General features: G+C 48.7%; 1 protein-coding gene across 1 annotated transcript in view; it reads left to right on the forward strand.

Annotated features, from left to right (window-relative positions):
• Window positions 1–1735: 1735 nt before the first annotated feature.
• LOC148506082 (receptor-type tyrosine-protein phosphatase F-like) overlaps window positions 1736–17976 on the forward strand; it is a 149093-nt gene continuing 132852 nt past the window's right edge. Inside the window, exons 1-5 of the mRNA XM_088447311.1 lie at window positions 1736–1795; window positions 3626–3895; window positions 4035–4616; window positions 4978–5111; window positions 5769–5913. Of these exons, the coding sequence (XP_088303437.1) occupies window positions 3676–3895; window positions 4035–4616; window positions 4978–5111; window positions 5769–5913 (1081 nt within the window). The 5' untranslated portion in view covers window positions 1736–1795; window positions 3626–3675. The remainder of the gene's footprint in view (window positions 1796–3625; window positions 3896–4034; window positions 4617–4977; window positions 5112–5768; window positions 5914–17976) is intronic.

Raw genomic sequence — 17976 nt, forward strand, 5'->3', positions numbered from 1 at the left:
TCTGTCCAGCGTCCTCCCGGGCCAGCCTGCTCTGCATGATGGGAGAGACGTCTTCTCAGCTGCATACGGATGCATACGATGAGCACTTCTGTGCGGTTATGTGGACCGTGGTCTGTACGATTGTGCGTCCACGTATGTCTGTCTTGTGTAAAAGTGAGTGTGCACGTTCTTGTGATTGGTTGCAATGGTTGTGTTCTTGCTCTGTGTTTAGTTTGCCGGATGAAATGCTGAAATTGTGGCCTGCGTTGTGCTCACTACCATGCTGTGCATGTGAAACGCATGAATGATGCCATGTACACCTGCAGTTTGCTGTTTTTACTCTCTCTGTGTCTCTCCTTGTCTTTCTAATACCTCGTCATCCTCATCGCACCGCCATCCAATCAAACCTCCATCTCTCAGATCAGCGAGAAGGCTGGTCCTTTGACTTCTTATCCAGATAGAGATTGGCACGTGTTGGTCCGACCTATCCCCCCGCGGGGGGAGCAGCAGAGCCGGGCTCCGAACAGAGCTTTTCTATTTTACTATTATTATGCAGCCCACAAAACCCTGCTGTAATCCCTGTTCTCTACTCTGTGACCCCGGTGCCTGCCTGTAATATGTGCCTGCAAGTGCAATCCCCCCTTTGTGCACGCTGTAATGTGCATGGTTCCCGCCCTCCTCCCTGTTGTCCCCACCTCTTCTCAGCTGGCTGTGAGTCTACCACCGTAGGTGCAGTTGTAAGGGTCCGGGGTACTTGAACATTGTTCTTCTAACATTTTCATAAACATTAACCATTCCTTGTTTGCAGCCAGGGGCTGGCTGGCAACTTTTGGCCTGGGGGGCAGACACAAGTAAGTGGCCCGATTTCTCCACCAGCGCATTGCAATGGAGAAAAGACACATGATAATAGTCTCTGTAAGTAAGGTGTACCTAATGTGGGTGTGCTTTAAATAATGTAGAGAGGTTGCAGTGACAGCCAGATTAGGGAGCATCGCAGTGACTGCCATATAATACAGAGAGGTTCGTAGGGACCATCAGATCAGGGAGTGTCGCAGTGACTTCCATATAATGCAGAGAGGTTCGCAGTGACCATCAGATCAGGGAGTGTCGCAGTGACTGCCCTATAATACAGAGAGGTTCGCAGGGACCATCAGATCAGGGAGTGTCGCAGTGACTGCCATATAATGCAGAGCGGTTCGCAGGGACCATCAGATCAGGGAGTGTCGCAGTGACTGCCATATAATGCAGAGAGGTTCTCAGTGACCACCTGATCAGGGAGCGTTGTAATGGCTGCCAGATAACGCAGTAATCACCAGATTATGCAGAAATCATCAGTGACCCACATATAACACAGGTATTATGAATATACAGTAGCCCTCACACAAAATAATAATACCACCCCCCCACATTCACACACATTACATCACCCCCAGCACCGACAGTATTAAAACACCCCATCCCCCCAAAGATAAAAATAACTACAGCCCCCCATTGCATAAGTATTCCAACACCCCCTCCCTTCCCTCTCAAATGTCATTTAAACATGTACACCTCCACTGGCACTTACCTGCCTGGAAGGCTGCTCTGTCTCTGGTCCCTGCGGAGCTCCAGGGTACAGGAAGAGATCACACAGACAGGATAGACCAGTGAAGGGGCGGAGACTCGTGGTGAGGGGGCGGGGTCTTCAGCAGGGACAGGAGGTGATGGATTGATATAGTCAGTCAGGGTAGGAGAGGGGGCGGGGCCTTCCGGTGAGGGGGCGGGGCCTTAGCCGGGGAGAGGAAGGAGCCCGAGGGAAGGGACAGAGGACACAGAGGTAGGTGCACAGACAGCCCCTGCAGCGGAGCGGCCTCGGAAGGAGCGCTGCTACATAGGACATAGGGTGACAGACAGCCCGGTAACAGGCAGAGAATGCTGCCCAGCCGCTCTGATGCTGCTGTAGTCGGAGCGACTGAGAGCACTTTCTGCCTGTCACCCGGCCGTCAGTCATATGATACCGACCCTCACTGAGCCAAAAGTCTACCGGCCCGGGGGGCATATGGCACCCTGCCCCCCGGTCCAGCCCGCCACTGTTTGCAGCAGTCCACAGTGGTAATATTTCTCTTACAATGAGGCACTTTAGGGATTTGATGTATCATGTGTAACACTGTGCAAGGCTATGGGGTTATTTTCGTCTTTCCTAGAGCTATGCAACCGCCTCCAACCAAGAAGTAAAAAAACAATAGTTGCAGTAACTCCCAACAGCTAATTATGTATCATGGAAACCTAAGATTTTAGCTGGTGTCCCATAAACAATGTAGGGATGGGCCGGCATGACAGCTGGGCGCCCTATTGGAGAGATGCCCCCCCTAGGCATTCACCTCTGTGGCCTATGCCCATGGCCCGCTCTGGGTGTTGCAGCAACGGCGATCTAGCTTTGTGTAGTAAGGAAAAGGCTTTGTGCAGCCTCAGTGATGGGTAATAATACAATGTCTCAGGACATCAAAGAAATCAACAAAGTGAATCTTCAGAGTAAGAGCATTGTGATATTAGGTAGCAGGGCTACACAACAGGCGTCTCATTGTCCCCTGCAAGCTGTAGGGATGGCTCAGTGGTTAAAGGCACTGATTGGAACGTTGTCTGAAACTTGTGACCTAGGACAAGTCACTTTATTCCCTTGCATTAAGTAAATCACTTTTGACCATCAGTACTGGTATGTTTTGGGATGCTGAGGTCCTGAAAATAAACAAATCTTCTAAAGAAAAAGAGCCAGCGTACCACATAGTACCACGTATGGTATTTTAAGTATATTGCATGTGTGCCGCAAACATGTCATGTGGCTGCTGTCAAAGACGTTAGTGTGGAGCCCAAGAAATCACGTCTGCGCTAATTATAGCTCCCATTTTGTTTGAAATTTCCTCCCGAAAAAAAAGGGCCTTGGGCTAATCAGCGAGGGCCAATGGCAGCCTGTCGCTCAGTACTGCTATACATATTACAGATGCAGTCTGTTGCATGGTACAGCTCAGAGGTGTCTGTAAAACTTGCTCCCCTTTAGTATTCTGCACCGCCAGGTAATGGATGTCCCACAGGAGCAGTGTGTATTTGTTTGGCCGTAGATGAGGACACGTACACTTTCTTTTAGCTGTGTTCCTGGAAGCTGCTCTGCTCACCGAGGCAATAATTATTGCTCTGCGAGTCTGCAAGGTCATATATTAAAGAGTTCTTTTATCTCCTTGCCATGGATCTGCTCCCTTCCCCCCTTCTTCTCTTCATGTTATTTTCATCTGAGAAATTTCCCTGAGCGAATGCAAATTGCAGAGCACGGACGCCCCTTCGAACCCTGACACGCGATCATCTGAGCATCAAGTTCTCTCGGAGAACCACCGTCCGGTAATTATATACAATCGCCCAGATCTGACCGTCGTGCCAAATAATTCATCTTAAAAGTTTAGGAACTGAAATATAATCCAAAAACAGGCAGGAAATTGTCTATAAAATCTGAGGACTGACGGCTGAATAAGTAGCCCCCAGGCTCATTGAAATGGATTCTCTCTCTCTCTCTCGTTAATGCCAGAGGGAAGTAAAAAAATGTATGTTGGCTGCTAGTCTTATAGTTTAGAATTAAAGAGGATAGAGCCTAACCCATCATTGTTTACCACTTTTGCAGTCCGGCGTGTGGCACCACGGTTCTCCGTCCCTCCTAGTAACCATGAAGTCATGCCAGGGGGCAGCGTAAACCTAACTTGCGAAGCAGTTGGCGCCCCCATGCCTTCTGTAAAGTGGATGGCTGGCCTAGAGGAGCTTACCAAAGAAGATGAGATGCCCGTCGGCCGTAATGTTCTAGAACTCACCAATATTCGGGAATCTGCTAATTACACCTGTGTCGCTAACTCCTCTCTTGGCATGATTGAGGCTATTGGCCAGATTACTGTGAAAGGTAAGCGAGTCTGGGTGAATCTGAGAAGGGAGGCACGGGTATGATGGAGTGAAGACATGTCATATATGATGAAATTTATGTTAATGTTATTACAAAACTATATATACATGTACTATCTGTATTTTTTCTGCTCTTGCAGCTTTGCCAAAGCCACCGGTAGCTGTCACCGTAACAGAGACAACAGCCACCAGCGTCACCTTGACTTGGGACTCTGGGAACCCCAAGCCACACTCTTTTTATGTGATACAGTATAAGCCAAAGACATGGGAAGGGTTAATCCAGGAGGTTGACGGCGTGGGTAACACTCGCTACAGCATTGGGGGGCTCAGCCCTTACTCCAAGTATGAGTTCCGCATCATTGCAGTTAACAACATCGGTCGTGGACCTCCAAGTGAGGTGGTAGAAGCTCAGACGGGAGAACAGGATCCCTCGGGTCCTCCTTTGAGAGTCCAGGCCCGAATGCTTAGTTCCAGTACTATGATAGTTCAGTGGGATCCGCCAGAAGAGGCCAATGGACAAATTAAAGGGTTCCGGATATATTACACTTCAGACCAACATTTGCCCTTTAACATGTGGCAAAAGTTCAACGTAGTAGACAGTCTCTTGACAACTATTGGAGGACTGACCACCGGGATCACTTACAGCATCCGTGTGTTGGCTTTCACTTCTGTAGGGGATGGGCCACCTTCTGATATGGTCCAAGTGAAGACCCAGCAAGGAGGTGAGTGTTTCATTGCAACTGCAGACACTTCTGTGACAAGCTGATAAAATAAAGAGGAATAGATTTGTCAGTCAGGCACCTGTCGGTGAGATGCTGCTGTTATCTCCTCAGTTGATCCTATCTAGTGTTGTCTTCTGAATATGGCCGCTAAAGGATGTTCTGTAAGCATTAAGATTTATCACACTGTTCTTCATTTGTATGTGACAAGCTATCTGGTGCGACACTGCAGTATGATAAAGAATAGCAACTAATCATCTATAATAGTGGGTCTTGAGTAGGTTGAGGTTCCTGTAGACTAGCATTGATGTATTGAGTCACTTACAGGACTTTAAAACCTTGTTCATGACTGTTTTCACCACAGTCCCAGCGCAGCCGATTAATTTCCAGGCAGAAGCTGAATCGGACACGCGCATAATGCTCACGTGGCGCTACATGACCCAAGAACGCATCACCTCATACGAGCTTCTGTATTGGGAAGGAGAGGATGGGCCACAGGTGAGTACCACACGTGATACTGTATATGATTGTTCGCTATGGGCGACATCACATGGTCTCTGACTGCTATGGGTAACATCACATGACATCTGATTGGCTGCTGTGAGTCACAGCCCATGACATCTGATTGGCTGCTGTGAGTAACAGCCCATGACATCTGATTGGTTGCATTGGGCAACATCACATGACATCTGATTGGTTGCTATGGATAACAGCACATGACACCTGATTGGCTGCTGTGAGTAACAGCCCATGACATCTGATTGGTTGCATTGGGTAACATCACATGACATCTGATTGGTTGCTATGGATAACATCACATGACATCTGATTGGTTGCTATGGATAACAGCACATGACATCTGATTCATTGCTATGGATAAAAGCACATGGTTTTACAACAGATATTAAAATAAGCATAGAATGTCAAATTACAAAAGTAAGAAACATTCTGAGATTAAATAAACAGCAAATATTCACTACATGTGCAATAATAAGTGGATTCTGAATTGCAATATTTCTGAAACCAATAACTGCTGATAAACATAACCCATCACTATATCTGATCAGTGCTGTCTGTTATGTAATGTATAAACCGTGATCACACAAGATTCAATCATTTCCACCTGTGAGATTTTTTCATGTTGTATATTTGCAGCAAAAGGTGACCTGTGCTCCATCTTCATCTTATGCGGTTGAGGGACTGAAGCCTGATACCCTGTACAGTTTCCAGCTGGCGGCTTGGTCTTCAATGGGGCTTGGCGTTTACACGCCTGCGATCCAGGCCAGGACGGCACAGTCCAGTAAGTATCTGTGTGTGTGATGGTGGATATAATGTGTGTGTGTCTCTGGGATAGAGTGGCTCAGTTCAGTATCTGAAGGTGTCTGTACACACGGGGTCAGTCTGGAGTATCCAAACCTGATACCCACACGAGGGTAAGTTTGTGGTGTTGCATGCTGTCATGGCTATATTGGCACCCATCCTCCAGCAACATGGCCATACGGCACCCTGCTGCCTACTTACAGAATGATGGCATGTAAAGCGATCACTCACAGGAGCTGGACAGCAAATGTGTGCACTACACACAGTACTCACACGTGCAGACTGGTGCTTTACATGTTACCAAAAGACCAAACTGCAGGATAGAGAGAGGATAGCTAGACAAGCGCCCCAGTCTGTTTGGAGTGAGAAGTGGGGTATATTTGCCCTAGTTCACTTATACGCCCTGTAATCTGCCAGTGTAAAATGGGTCGGGAAAATTACTGAAATCTTCTGTAGAAAATTCACCTCCACCAGGAGAGAACAGTAGTATATGTGCCTGGGTTACACCAGGAAAGAACAGTAGTATATGTGCCTGGGTTACACCAGGAAAGAACAGTAGTATATGTGCCTGGGTTACACCAGGAGAGAACAGCAGTATATGTGCCTGGGTTACACCAGGAGAGAACAGTAGTATATGTGCCTGGGTTACACCAGGAGAGAACTGTAGTATATGTGCCTGGGTTACACCAGGAGAGAACAGTAGTATATGTGCCTGGGTTACACCAGGAGAGAACAGTTGTATATGTGCCTGGGTTACACCAGGAGAGAACAGTAGTATATGTACCTGGGTTACACCAGGAGAGAACAGTACTATATGTGCCTGGGTTACACCAGGAGAGAACAGTTGTATATGTGCCTGGGTTACACCAGGAGAGAACAGTAGTATATGTACCTGGGTTACACCAGGAGAGGACAGTAGTATATGTGCCTGGGTTACACCAGGAGAGAACAGTAGTATATGTGCCTGGGTTACACCAGGAGAGAACAGTAGTATATGTGCCTGGGTTACACCAGGAGAGAACAGTAGTATATGTGCCTGGGTTACACCAGGAGAGAATAGTAATATATGTGCCTGGGTTACACCAGGAGAGAACAGTAGTATATGTGCCTGGGTTACACCAGGAGAGAACAGTAGTATATGTGCCTGGGTTACACCAGGAGAGAACAGTAGTATATATGCCTGGGTTACACCAGGAGAGAACAGTAGTATATGTGCCTGGGTTACATCAGGAGAGAACAGTAGTATATGTGCCTGGGTTACATCAGGAGAGAACAGTAGTATATGTGCCTTGGTTACACCAGGAGAGAACAGTAGTATATGTGCCTGGGTTACACCAGGAGAGAACAGGGATGAGATGGGAGCTACAGGGATGTAGCTGTAGCTGTACATTATTATTTCTCCTTCATCCACTAGGGGACACTGGAGCTTCATGACAGTGGGGTATAGACGGTGGGTTGAGTTGAGCCTGGCACTTTAAAAATCTACAAGTGTGACTGGCTCCTCCCCCTCTATGCCCCATCAACCCCAGTTTTTAGAATGTGCCCGAGTAGAGCCGGTGCACAGGGGCTGTCTCCAGCCCTTATATTAATTTTTATATGATTGTAAAAGAATCAAGCAAGAGGACAGGCAGACTGTTAGCTGTGACAGTCTGCCTGCATCGTGGGAGCCGCCAGAGAGGGGACCACACGGCTACTGCAGCCTGTGTCCGGTCACCCTATGGAGGGGAGGCTGCTTTAGGCAGTTAGGAGTCATCAGACTCAGCGGGGCCCGCCGCAGCTAACACTGGCTTGTGTCCGGGTCCCCGCTCTCCCCTCACTGCCCAGCGCTCTGGCCGCAGCAGCCCGGTGAGTAACACACCTCTCCTGACTAGCAGGAGAGGTGAAAATAACTGCTGGGTCTGAAAACAGCGCGCGGCTGTCAGCCCCGCTGTCAGTTGCCACGCTGGTGTTGTGATAGAACACCGGCGCTGGCTGTTAGGTAGGCGCGCTCACAGCGGTCCTGCCTCTGCGTGCCGGTGCTTGTGTAAAAGGCACCGGCACGGTTATCACTGGGGCGGTCGTGCCGCTTGCCCCCGCTGTTAGTGCGGGGACAGAGAACGTCCCACTGTATAAGTGTATGCCGCGCGCATACAAAGCGGCGGCCATTAGGGGAGGAGCTTATGGGTCCCTCCTCCTCTTCCTCCTTCACTGCCTGGGCTAGTTTGGCGCGCTCTGAACGGGAGTGGCGCCTCAGACTGCAGGCACTGAGCGGAGGGGGAGAGGAGCAGATGAGAGCATCTACAGGGGGTCTGTAAATACAGAGGGTGGTTTTAACTACTTTCTGGTCCTATTGATTGCTCCTCCCTTATATGCCTGTCTGCCCCTGTTACTGAGTTGCATTTTCTTGAAATTCTGCTCCTCTTATACTGCTCTGCATGCAATTTGAGTAGCATTATTATTGAAATTCTGCTCCTCCCTTATTGCTCTGTCTGCTCCCATACTTGAGTAGCATTATTATTGTAATTCTGCTTCTCCCTATACTTCTTCTGCATTCCTGAATTGTATGTGGTGCTTGTCTGTGAGTACATGATGACATCCAGGACAGAAAAAACTGCATCACAAAAGCTGTTTGCCTGCACTAAGTGCAGGAAGAAGTTTACCCATGCTCGCTCCGAAGGGTCTTCCCTGTGCGAGACATGTGAAGCAGACAGTGCTAACACGCAGTCTGTCACTCCCTCCTTCATAAATAGTTTGGCCGGGGTCATGGCGGACCTTTCTTCTGAATTAGCCGCTTCCCGTAGGGAACGGGAGTCTGCCAGAGATCTACCTGGCACATCTCACCCTTCTTTTCTAGCAGAACCAGCGTGGGCTCAGAATTTAGTCCGCTCGGTGAATAGCCTTGCTCAAGCGATGGGTTCTGCGTCTAAAGCTCCTGAAGCTACGGTAAGTCGCTCATCTAAAAAGAGGGCTCTTCCGGCGGTTCTCCAGTCGGATGAGGATTCGGCAGCGGATCACTCGTCTCAGGAGGAAGGGGAGATGCTGGACGAATCAGACGTAGAGACTTACTCACAAGAACCTGAGGCATTGCAAGGTATTGACGCACTCATTCTAGCGGTAAGGGAAGTTCTTAAGATTTCTGGCCAGGAAGCTCCAGAATCGTTAGAAGACTCCTTATTTGCCAGGTCACAGAAGATGGCCGTCACATTCCCTGTTTCTCTCCAGTTGGATGAACAGATGACGGCAGCCTGGCAGAATCCGGACCGTAAATTCCAGATTCCTAAGCGTTTCTTCTCTCTTTACCCATTTCCTGCGGAAAATAGGAAGAGGTGGGAGACCCCGCCACCTGTGGATTCTTCGGTTTCTCGGTTGTCAAAGAAGACCACGTTACCTGTTCCAGGAGCTACTACATTGAAGGAAACCTCAGAGCGGAGATTAGAAACCACTTTGAAATCCATTTATACGGCCGCAGGTGCACTTCTCCGCCCGGCCTTGGTAGGATCTTGGGTCAACAAGGCTGTGGAAAAGTGGGCGGAACAATTGACTGAGGGTCTTAGATCCAGCACTCCGCGAGCAGATCTGATTACCTTGGCAGAACATATTCAGGAGTCTGCTGTATACTTAGGAGACGCCTCCAGAGATATCGGCCAGGTAGGCGCTAGGATTTCTGCTTCGGCGGTCTCTGCTCGCCGGGCACTTTGGCTTCGTGCCTGGCAAGCGGATGCGGAGTCAAAAAGAGCAGTGGAAGCTCTTCCTTTCACAGGCGATATTTTATTTGGTCCAGAGCTGGACAAATGGATTTCGCTGGCCACTGGAGGTAAGAGTACTTTTCTACCTTCATCAGCACCTCCTCCGCGTCGCTCGTTTAGGGGACCTTCCTTTCGTTCCTTTCGAGCATCGGCAAGATTTCAGGGACGATCGCGAGGTTCGTCTTCAGCGGGGCGAGGAGGCCGTACTAGAGGACGTCAAGCAAATATTGGCCGCCGTCCAGATCCCAAGCCAGCAGACAAGCCTGTGGCATGACGGGCTCCCATCCCATCTCGGAAATCCGAAGGTGGGGGCACGCCTCCAGCGTTTCTCGGAGGTTTGGAGACGGACTTCTCCAGACACTTGGGTTCGAAATCTGGTATCTCAGGGGTACAAGATCGAGTTCGCTTTCACTCCTCCTCGGCGTTATTTTACAACAGGTTTGCCCGTCGATCCCTTGAAGCAACTAATTTTGCGTCAAGCGATCGAGAAACTTTTGCTGGCCGAGGTCCTTGTGGCGGTTCCCACTGCACAAAGGCAACAAGGGTTTTACTCAAACCTTTTTGTGGTTCCGAAACCAGATGGGTCAGTCAGACCCATTTTGAATCTGAAATCATTGAACCAGTATCTTTCATTTCACAGGTTCAAGATGGAATCTCTCCATTCTGTCATTGCAGGACTAGAGGCAGAAGAGTTTCTGGTGTCGATAGATATCAAGGACGCCTATCTGCATGTCCCAATTTGGGTTCCTCACCAGGCTTTCCTCAGATTTGCCATCAGGGAAGCTCATTTCCAGTTTCAGGCCCTGCCATTCGGTCTCTCGTCAGCTCCCAGGGTATTCACCAAAGTGATGGCCGTCATGGTGTCTCACTTGCGCTCTCGGGGGGTGACGATAGTTCCGTACCTAGACGATTTACTCATCAAGGCTCCGACGGCAGAAGTCCTTTTACACCAAGTGTCCCTTACACATCAGATTCTCATTCAACATGGATGGATTGTGAACTTCCAGAAGTCTCAGTTGATGCCGTCCCAGAGACTTCAGTTCCTAGGAATGATTCTAGACACTGTTCTGCTTCGTATATTCTTGCCAAGGGACAAGGCCATAGCCATACAGGAGCTGGTTCGTCTAGTGCTCAGACCCAGGAAAGTATCTGTGCATCTTTGCATACGTCTCCTGGGGAAAATGGTGGCTTCCTTCGAGGCCATCCAATTCGGCAGATTTCACTCCAGAATATTTCAACTGGATCTTCTGTCTCAGTGGTCCGGGTCCCACCTACAGATGCATCGGCTGGTGCGTCTGTCTCCCCGGACCCGCATATCCTTGCTCTGGTGGCTTCGGACGGAGCATCTGTTAGCGGGTCGCCGCTTCGGAATTTGGAATTGGACCTTGGTCACCACGGACGCCAGCCTCCGCGGATGGGGAGCGGTGGTTCTGGACAATCACTTCCAGGGGCTTTGGTCGCAGCAGGAGTCCCTCTTACCAATCAATGTTCTCGAACTGCGGGCAGTCTACAGAGCTTTGATACAGGCTGCTCCTCTGTTACGAGGACTTCCGGTTCGGATACAATCAGACAACGCCACGGCAGTGGCATACATAAATCGCCAAGGGGGAACCCGCAGTCGGATGGCAATGAGAGAAGCCAGTCGCATCCTTCTGTGGGCAGAAAGACACGTCGAGGTCATTTCAGCAGTGTTTATTCCGGGGGTCGACAACTGGGAAGCGGACTACCTCAGTCGTCAGGATCTTCATCCCGGGGAGTGGTCCCTTCATCCCGAGGTCTTTCATCAACTGGTTTGCAGATGGGGGAAGCCACAGATAGACCTGATGGCATCTCGGATAAATCATCAACTACCCCTTTACTGCTCCAGGACCATGGATCCGGCAGCGGTGGGAGCGGATGCTTTACTGATCCCTTGGCCGTACAGCCTTGTGTACCTGTTCCCACCGTTTCCGCTCCTCCCTCGGATTCTCAAGCGGATCAAACGAGAGTCGTCCACCGTCATCCTAGTGGCTCCGGATTGGCCTCGTCGGGTTTGGTACTCCGATCTTTTATTCCTTCTGGCAGACGAACCTTGGCATCTTCCGCTACGATCGGACCTTCTACAACAGGGTCCATGTGTGTACCCGGATTTACGGCGGCTTCGTTTAACGGCGTGGCTATTGAGACCGCCATCCTAAGAAGCCATGGAGTTCCTAGGTCGGTCATTCCTACCATGCTTAGGGCTAGAAAACCGGTAACATCAGCGCATTATCATCGCATTTGGAGGGCTTATATCTCCTGGTGTGAAGGTCGTGGATCCTCCACTTCCTCTTTTCATTTACCACGTCTTCTTCTTTTTCTTCAAAAAGGCCTCGATGCGGGGTTACGCTTGGGATCGCTTAAAGTGCAGATTTCTGCTCTTTCTATTTTTTTCCAGCGTCGCCTAGCTCTGATTCCGGAGGTTCAGACCTTTTTTCGAGGGGTTCTTAGAATTCAGCCCCCCTTTGTGCCACCCACGGCTCCTTGGGACCTGAATCTTGTTTTATCTTTTCTTCAGTCATCCACCTTTGAGCCTTTGCAGGAGGTGGAATTGAAGTATTTGACTTGGAAGATGATCCTTTTATTGGCCCTGGCTTCGGCCAGACGTGTGTCGGAACTTGGAGCCTTGTCCTGCCGTTCCCCTTACTTGATTTTTCACGAAGATCGGGCGGAACTTCGTACCCGGCCTTCCTTTTTGCCCAAGGTGGTCTCGGGTTTTCATCTGAATCAGCCGATTGTAGTGCCAGCGTTGTCGGACTCTTCTGGGGATTCTCACTCCTTGGATGTGGTTCGGGCACTTCGCATTTATGTGTCCCGTACTGAGGGGCTACGTAAATCAGAGGCTCTATTCGTCCTTTATGATGCTAATCGGCGTGGCTGGCCGGCGTCTAAACAAACTTTGGCCAGGTGGATTCGTCTGACTATTCGTCAGGCATATGTTGCTTCTGCTCGACCACTGCCGGTATCCATTTCTGCGCATTCTACGCGCTCTGTGGGTACTTCTTGGGCGGCACGTAGAGGTGTCTCGGCTTCACAGCTTTGTAGGGCAGCGACGTGGTCTTCGGTTCATACTTTTGTACGTTTCTACAGATTTGACACTTTTGCGGCTTCTGCTTCAAATTTTGGTCGTAGTGTCTTGCAGGGCGTTCAGCACTCTCCCCCCCAGGAGGGTAGCTTTGGGACGTCCCCACTGTCATGAAGCTCCAGTGTCCCCTAGTGGATGAAGGAGAAAACAGGATTTTGGTACTTACCGTTAAATCCATTTCTCCGATTCCACAGGGGACACTGGACGCCCACCCAGTGCTTCTTGCCTGTTCTCAGTTGTTTGTTCTGCTTCAGTTCTGTTGCAGTTTTGTCTGTTTTATTGTGTGACTGTTTATCACTGCAGCCTGCTGTGTTCTTGCAGTGTGTCAGTATGTTGGATGTTTCTTTTCCTGTTCTCCTTCTCTGTTCTTCAGTCTGTTCTCCGTCTCCTCTCGGGCTCAGTTCTTTAAAACTGGGGTTGATGGGGCATAGAGGGGGAGGAGCCAGTCACACTTGTAGATTTTTAAAGTGCCAGGCTCAACTCAACCCACCGTCTATACCCCACTGTCATGAAGCTCCAGTGTCCCCTGTGGAATCGGAGAAATGGATTTAACGGTAAGTACCAAAATCCTGTTTTCTTTACTTTTGAACACAGCATAACTTGGGCAGGAGATTGAGCCATTATGACACCAGCTATCTGCCTCCTGAGCTGCTGTGTTGAATAAGCTTTAGTAATAATAGCAAAATACACGATTAAACCAGCAAAAAAAAAAATGTAATGTGTCAGAGTACTAGGGTGTAATGCTCACTATCCAGGTCTACCATTGACTTTCACTTCAGCTTTGTGTAAGTTTGTAAAATGTATTGGAGTACTTCCTTCCCTCTTAACAAGCAGTAAAATAACAACAGGGGGTAAATGTAATAGGGTGAGAGTTTAAAAAATGTGAGTTTTCTCATACTTTTTAAACTCGGCCAATCTAATAGAATCCTAGACTCGCATGTTTGTAGTTTCAAAAAACTCACGATTTAAACTATCATTGAAGTTGTAAAATCGACACTGTTAAAATGTTTAAAATTGCATTAGTAACTCATCGGCATCCCGGATTCAACCTCACAGTAGCCTGGTTCAGAGGTGGATGCTACTGTGAATTTATGCTAATCCCGCAGCCAATGGGCTGTCTTGAAAAAAGGCACGCCCCCGACATGCCTGCCAATGAAAGCCACTCCCCAGTCACCGCCCAGGAGCGACCATCAGAATTGCATAGTCCACTGGCGGTAACACATGCGCAGTGCGTGTCAGATGCACGCGCAGATTAAAAACAACGGGCGCTTGCGTCCACCACTGATCATCATACTTCCCAATACGTCGCTGTGCAGCAATGCAATGTCCTGCAGGGATCAGCACAGGGCTTCTCGAAAGCTGGATACACATCAGACGATATATCGCCCCAACACGGGTAGAAATTATATACATCGTATAGTGTGTACGCTCAATTCGTTGTTCCCGGCTCTCGTTTATTGAATCGTCCCATCGGATATGCAGCACATCCAATGGGACGATTTAATGAACGATGCTGTGTAGTTACATGCAGCATGTAATGATACATCGTACAGGTGTACGACGGATCGTGCAGTGTGAACAGCACGCACGATGTATCGTTTCAACTCTCGATGCATCACTGGATTGCACGGTCATAAGGTGTGTGTCCAACTTTAGACTTCTCCCCTGCTGCTTCCAACCTCAGGAACTCACTATCCCACCTCTCTAGACTGCCTATCATCCTGCATGAATACAGACGTGCCCAGAAAACACACCTGTTCACTAAAGCCCACCCGCTCTCCTTACACACTTATTTCACACCCTTCTCCTCCCTCCTCATCTCTTCACACTTAACATCCCAGGTTTATCCAAACCCCCCCCAAGACTGTAAGCTACACGAGCAGGGTCCGCCACCATCATGGTTCTCACCTCGAAGAATCCCCTTCTCCAATGCGCACCCACTCACAGGGCCTTTTCTTTTAACTCTGAATGAGGTCCGCCGGGAGGAACTATGAGCTTTTCTATCCTCTCTTCCCAGGGCTCCGGGTCATTGAGTATTACATTTCGTAACGGTCAATCTCTTACAGTCATCTCACTGATTGATTTTTTTTGCCCCTGTACTGCCTGTTGGAACCTTTTTATGTTTTACAGTTTGTCTTTACCGTTGTATTTCTCCCTATACGACGCTATGGCAACTTGGTGTTGTTACATAAGTAAAAGATAACATTGGTCATTTTCACAGACAGTGTAATGGTTAGCATTACTGCCACACAGCACTGAGGTCTCGGGTTTGATTCCCACTACGGCCCTAACTGTGCGAAGTTTGTATATTCTCCCTGTGCTTGCGTGGGTTTACCCCGGGGACTTCGGTTTCCTCCCACATTCCAGAAATATACTGGTAGGTTAATTTGTGTGTGTACATGTGATAGGGAATATAGACTGTAAGCTCTTCTGGGGCAGGGACTGATGTTGAATGAGCAAACATTCTCTGTAAAGCGCTGCGGAATATGTGTGCGCTATATAAATAACTGGTAATACATAAATAAATGTACAAGTGAATCCTTTTGCAGTTTGTTCTCGGTTGCTATGTGAGGCATTACCACCTGGATATTTTTTGATGGAAAAAAAAAAATTGGATTACTGTAGTAAAGCCAAATGCCGTAAGCTGCAATGAAGCCAGTAGAGCAGAGATTTTCAACCTTTTTTAACTCGCGGCACACCGAGCAAGATTTTAATATGGCTGGGGCACACCATCAGTCCTCCCCGGGGGAAAAAAGACACACATTGGCCCCCATGGGAAAAAACACACACATTGGCCCCGACGGGAAAAAAATACCCACATATTGGCCCCTCAGAAAAAAAGCACTGACATTGGCCCCCACAGAAAAACAAACTCACACATTGCTGCCCCTACAGCAAAAAATGGCCCCTGCAGTAATAAAGAATTGTCCCCTACTGTAATTGTCCCCCATAGTAATTACACTCACAGTACAGACATTACACACACGTTGGCCCCCACAGTCCAGTAATCACACACATTGGCCCCCACAGTCCAGTAATCACACATTGGCCCCCACAGTCCAGTAATCACACATTGGCCCCCACAGTACAGACATTACACACACGTTGGCCCCCACAGTAATAAAACAAACACTTTGGCCCCATAGTAATTACACCCACATTGTCCCCCACAGTAATAAAATAAATAAAAATGCACTGGCCCCTACTTTGAAGGAGCTCTGTTCTCCTCTCCCTCCTTCAGCGGCAGCAGTTTATGCAGAGGGACTGTCAGAGTGCCCGTCTTTCTATGTTACGGAGCATTGGAGCTGGAGCAGGAGCAGCGCTGGCCTGGGTGGGTGGGAAGGCAGGCGAGGAGCTGCACTAGGCAGGTGGTAAGGCGACGTGACATGCGTGACCTATGAGTCATAGGTTGTGGGTCGCGGCGCGTCTGGGCGCCTGGTAAATCCCAGCGCTGTTCAAGTCCGGTAATAATGATTGCAGCAGCACACTTGGGAACTCTGGATCGGATCATCGCGGCACACCTGGGAACCGTGCCGCGGCACAGCGGTTGAAAAACGCTGCAGTAGAGGAACAGAGAGAAAAAGAAAACCTTTGGATCTGGCAGCGTGGAGTACAATATTCTGCATGTCAATGGCTGCTGAATTGTTAGAACCCCGCGGGGTGCTGGAAGGTTGCTCTCAGCCTTGGCTGAGCTGCTGGTCTCACATGGACAGAAATATGTGTTGGGCTGGAGCTGGCTGTCTGCAAATGAGAATAAACTTGCATCAGAATTTATTAGCGGAGCAAGTCTCAAATAAGTTTTCTCCTCCCTGGGCTCGGTAGAATGCAGCTCTCCTTAAATATTTCTGCTCCAAGGTTCCCTCCGTGGCAGCGGTGTCACCCTTTGTAAAATGGCCATCCTTGTCTCTGACAGACAGCAGATTTACGGCAGCTCTAAGAGAGGTTGGAAACAGCGTGATTATTGCTCCCATCAGCAATCCTTCTCTGTTCTTCCCTGATCTTCCCTTCTTGGCAGTTCTCATTGAACTTTCCTGCACAGTGAGATGATTCTGCTTCATGACAGGAGGGGATCAGTAGATATTGTCTGCAAAACCGGGTCAGGTAGAATAATTATGTTGATCACAGAGTATTTCTGGTGGATGGGAGAATAAGGGGCATATTTATCGACTGGTCCCTGATCCAGTGATAATCAGGTTTTTCCTGACACTTACCCTGATAAGAAAAACCTTATTACTGACATTTATCTAAACCAGGGGTGGGGAAGCTTTTTTCTGCCGAGAGCCATTTTGATATATGTAACATTATTTGCGAGCCCGGTACAGGCCACGCCCTCCATGTGATGTCACAGGACGGGGCCACAATTGCCGGTGATTACAGCAATGCCCGGAGCATCCTGAGGATGCTCTGAGGAGCTGTAAGGGCAGCCGTATGACCATCCTAAGGACGCTCCAGGCGGAACTGCTGCATAAATTCTGGCTGCAGGGTGCCATTCTAGGCACCCCGTAAGCCAGATGAGGCTAGCAGAAAAAAGCTCAGGGGGACAGACCAAATGATTCCACAGGTTTTATACGGACCCCGGGCCTGAGGTTCCCTATCCCTGATCTAAACAATAGCTGCTGAGGGGGTTGCTGAGTGATATTGGCCCAGAGCAGCAAGCGTTGCAGTAACTTATCCCCAGTTTCCTTAGTTGGGTTCCTGCGTGTGAGAGCTTTCAGAATTGGGGCTAAATGTAATGGAGTGCGAGCCGGAGCCACTGCAGGAATACATGCGAGTATGTCCGTATTTTTAAAGTAGCAAGCATGTTACAGGCTAAACCAGCTTAGTTGAGCTATTAACATTCTTGCTGCTTTAAACATATGGACATACTCTCATGTATTCGCACAGCGGCACCGGCTTGCAGTCTATTACATTTAGCCCTTGGGCTCCAGTTCTACTAATTTAATTCAATTGAATAAATAATATTAAAGAGTATAGCATTTAAAAAAAAAATGTTCTATTGTAGTAACAATGCAAGTTTATTACTGTTACGTTTGTTGCCAACATAGGTGTCTTCCCCCTCTGGGAAATATGACTCTAAATATCAGTATGTCAGGAATCACCATTCTCCTTTAAAGCGTACCTTGGAAGGAACTCTTTTGTGGTCTGATTCCATATTTATGATAATGCAGCCGATCAAGTTGTAGATACGATTAAAGTCACTGATTTCACTAGTTCC

The sequence above is a fragment of the Taudactylus pleione genome, unplaced genomic scaffold, assembly GCF_031769625.1.
Source record: "Taudactylus pleione unplaced genomic scaffold, aTauple2 ptg000428l, whole genome shotgun sequence".
Taxonomy (NCBI): domain Eukaryota; kingdom Metazoa; phylum Chordata; class Amphibia; order Anura; family Myobatrachidae; genus Taudactylus; species Taudactylus pleione.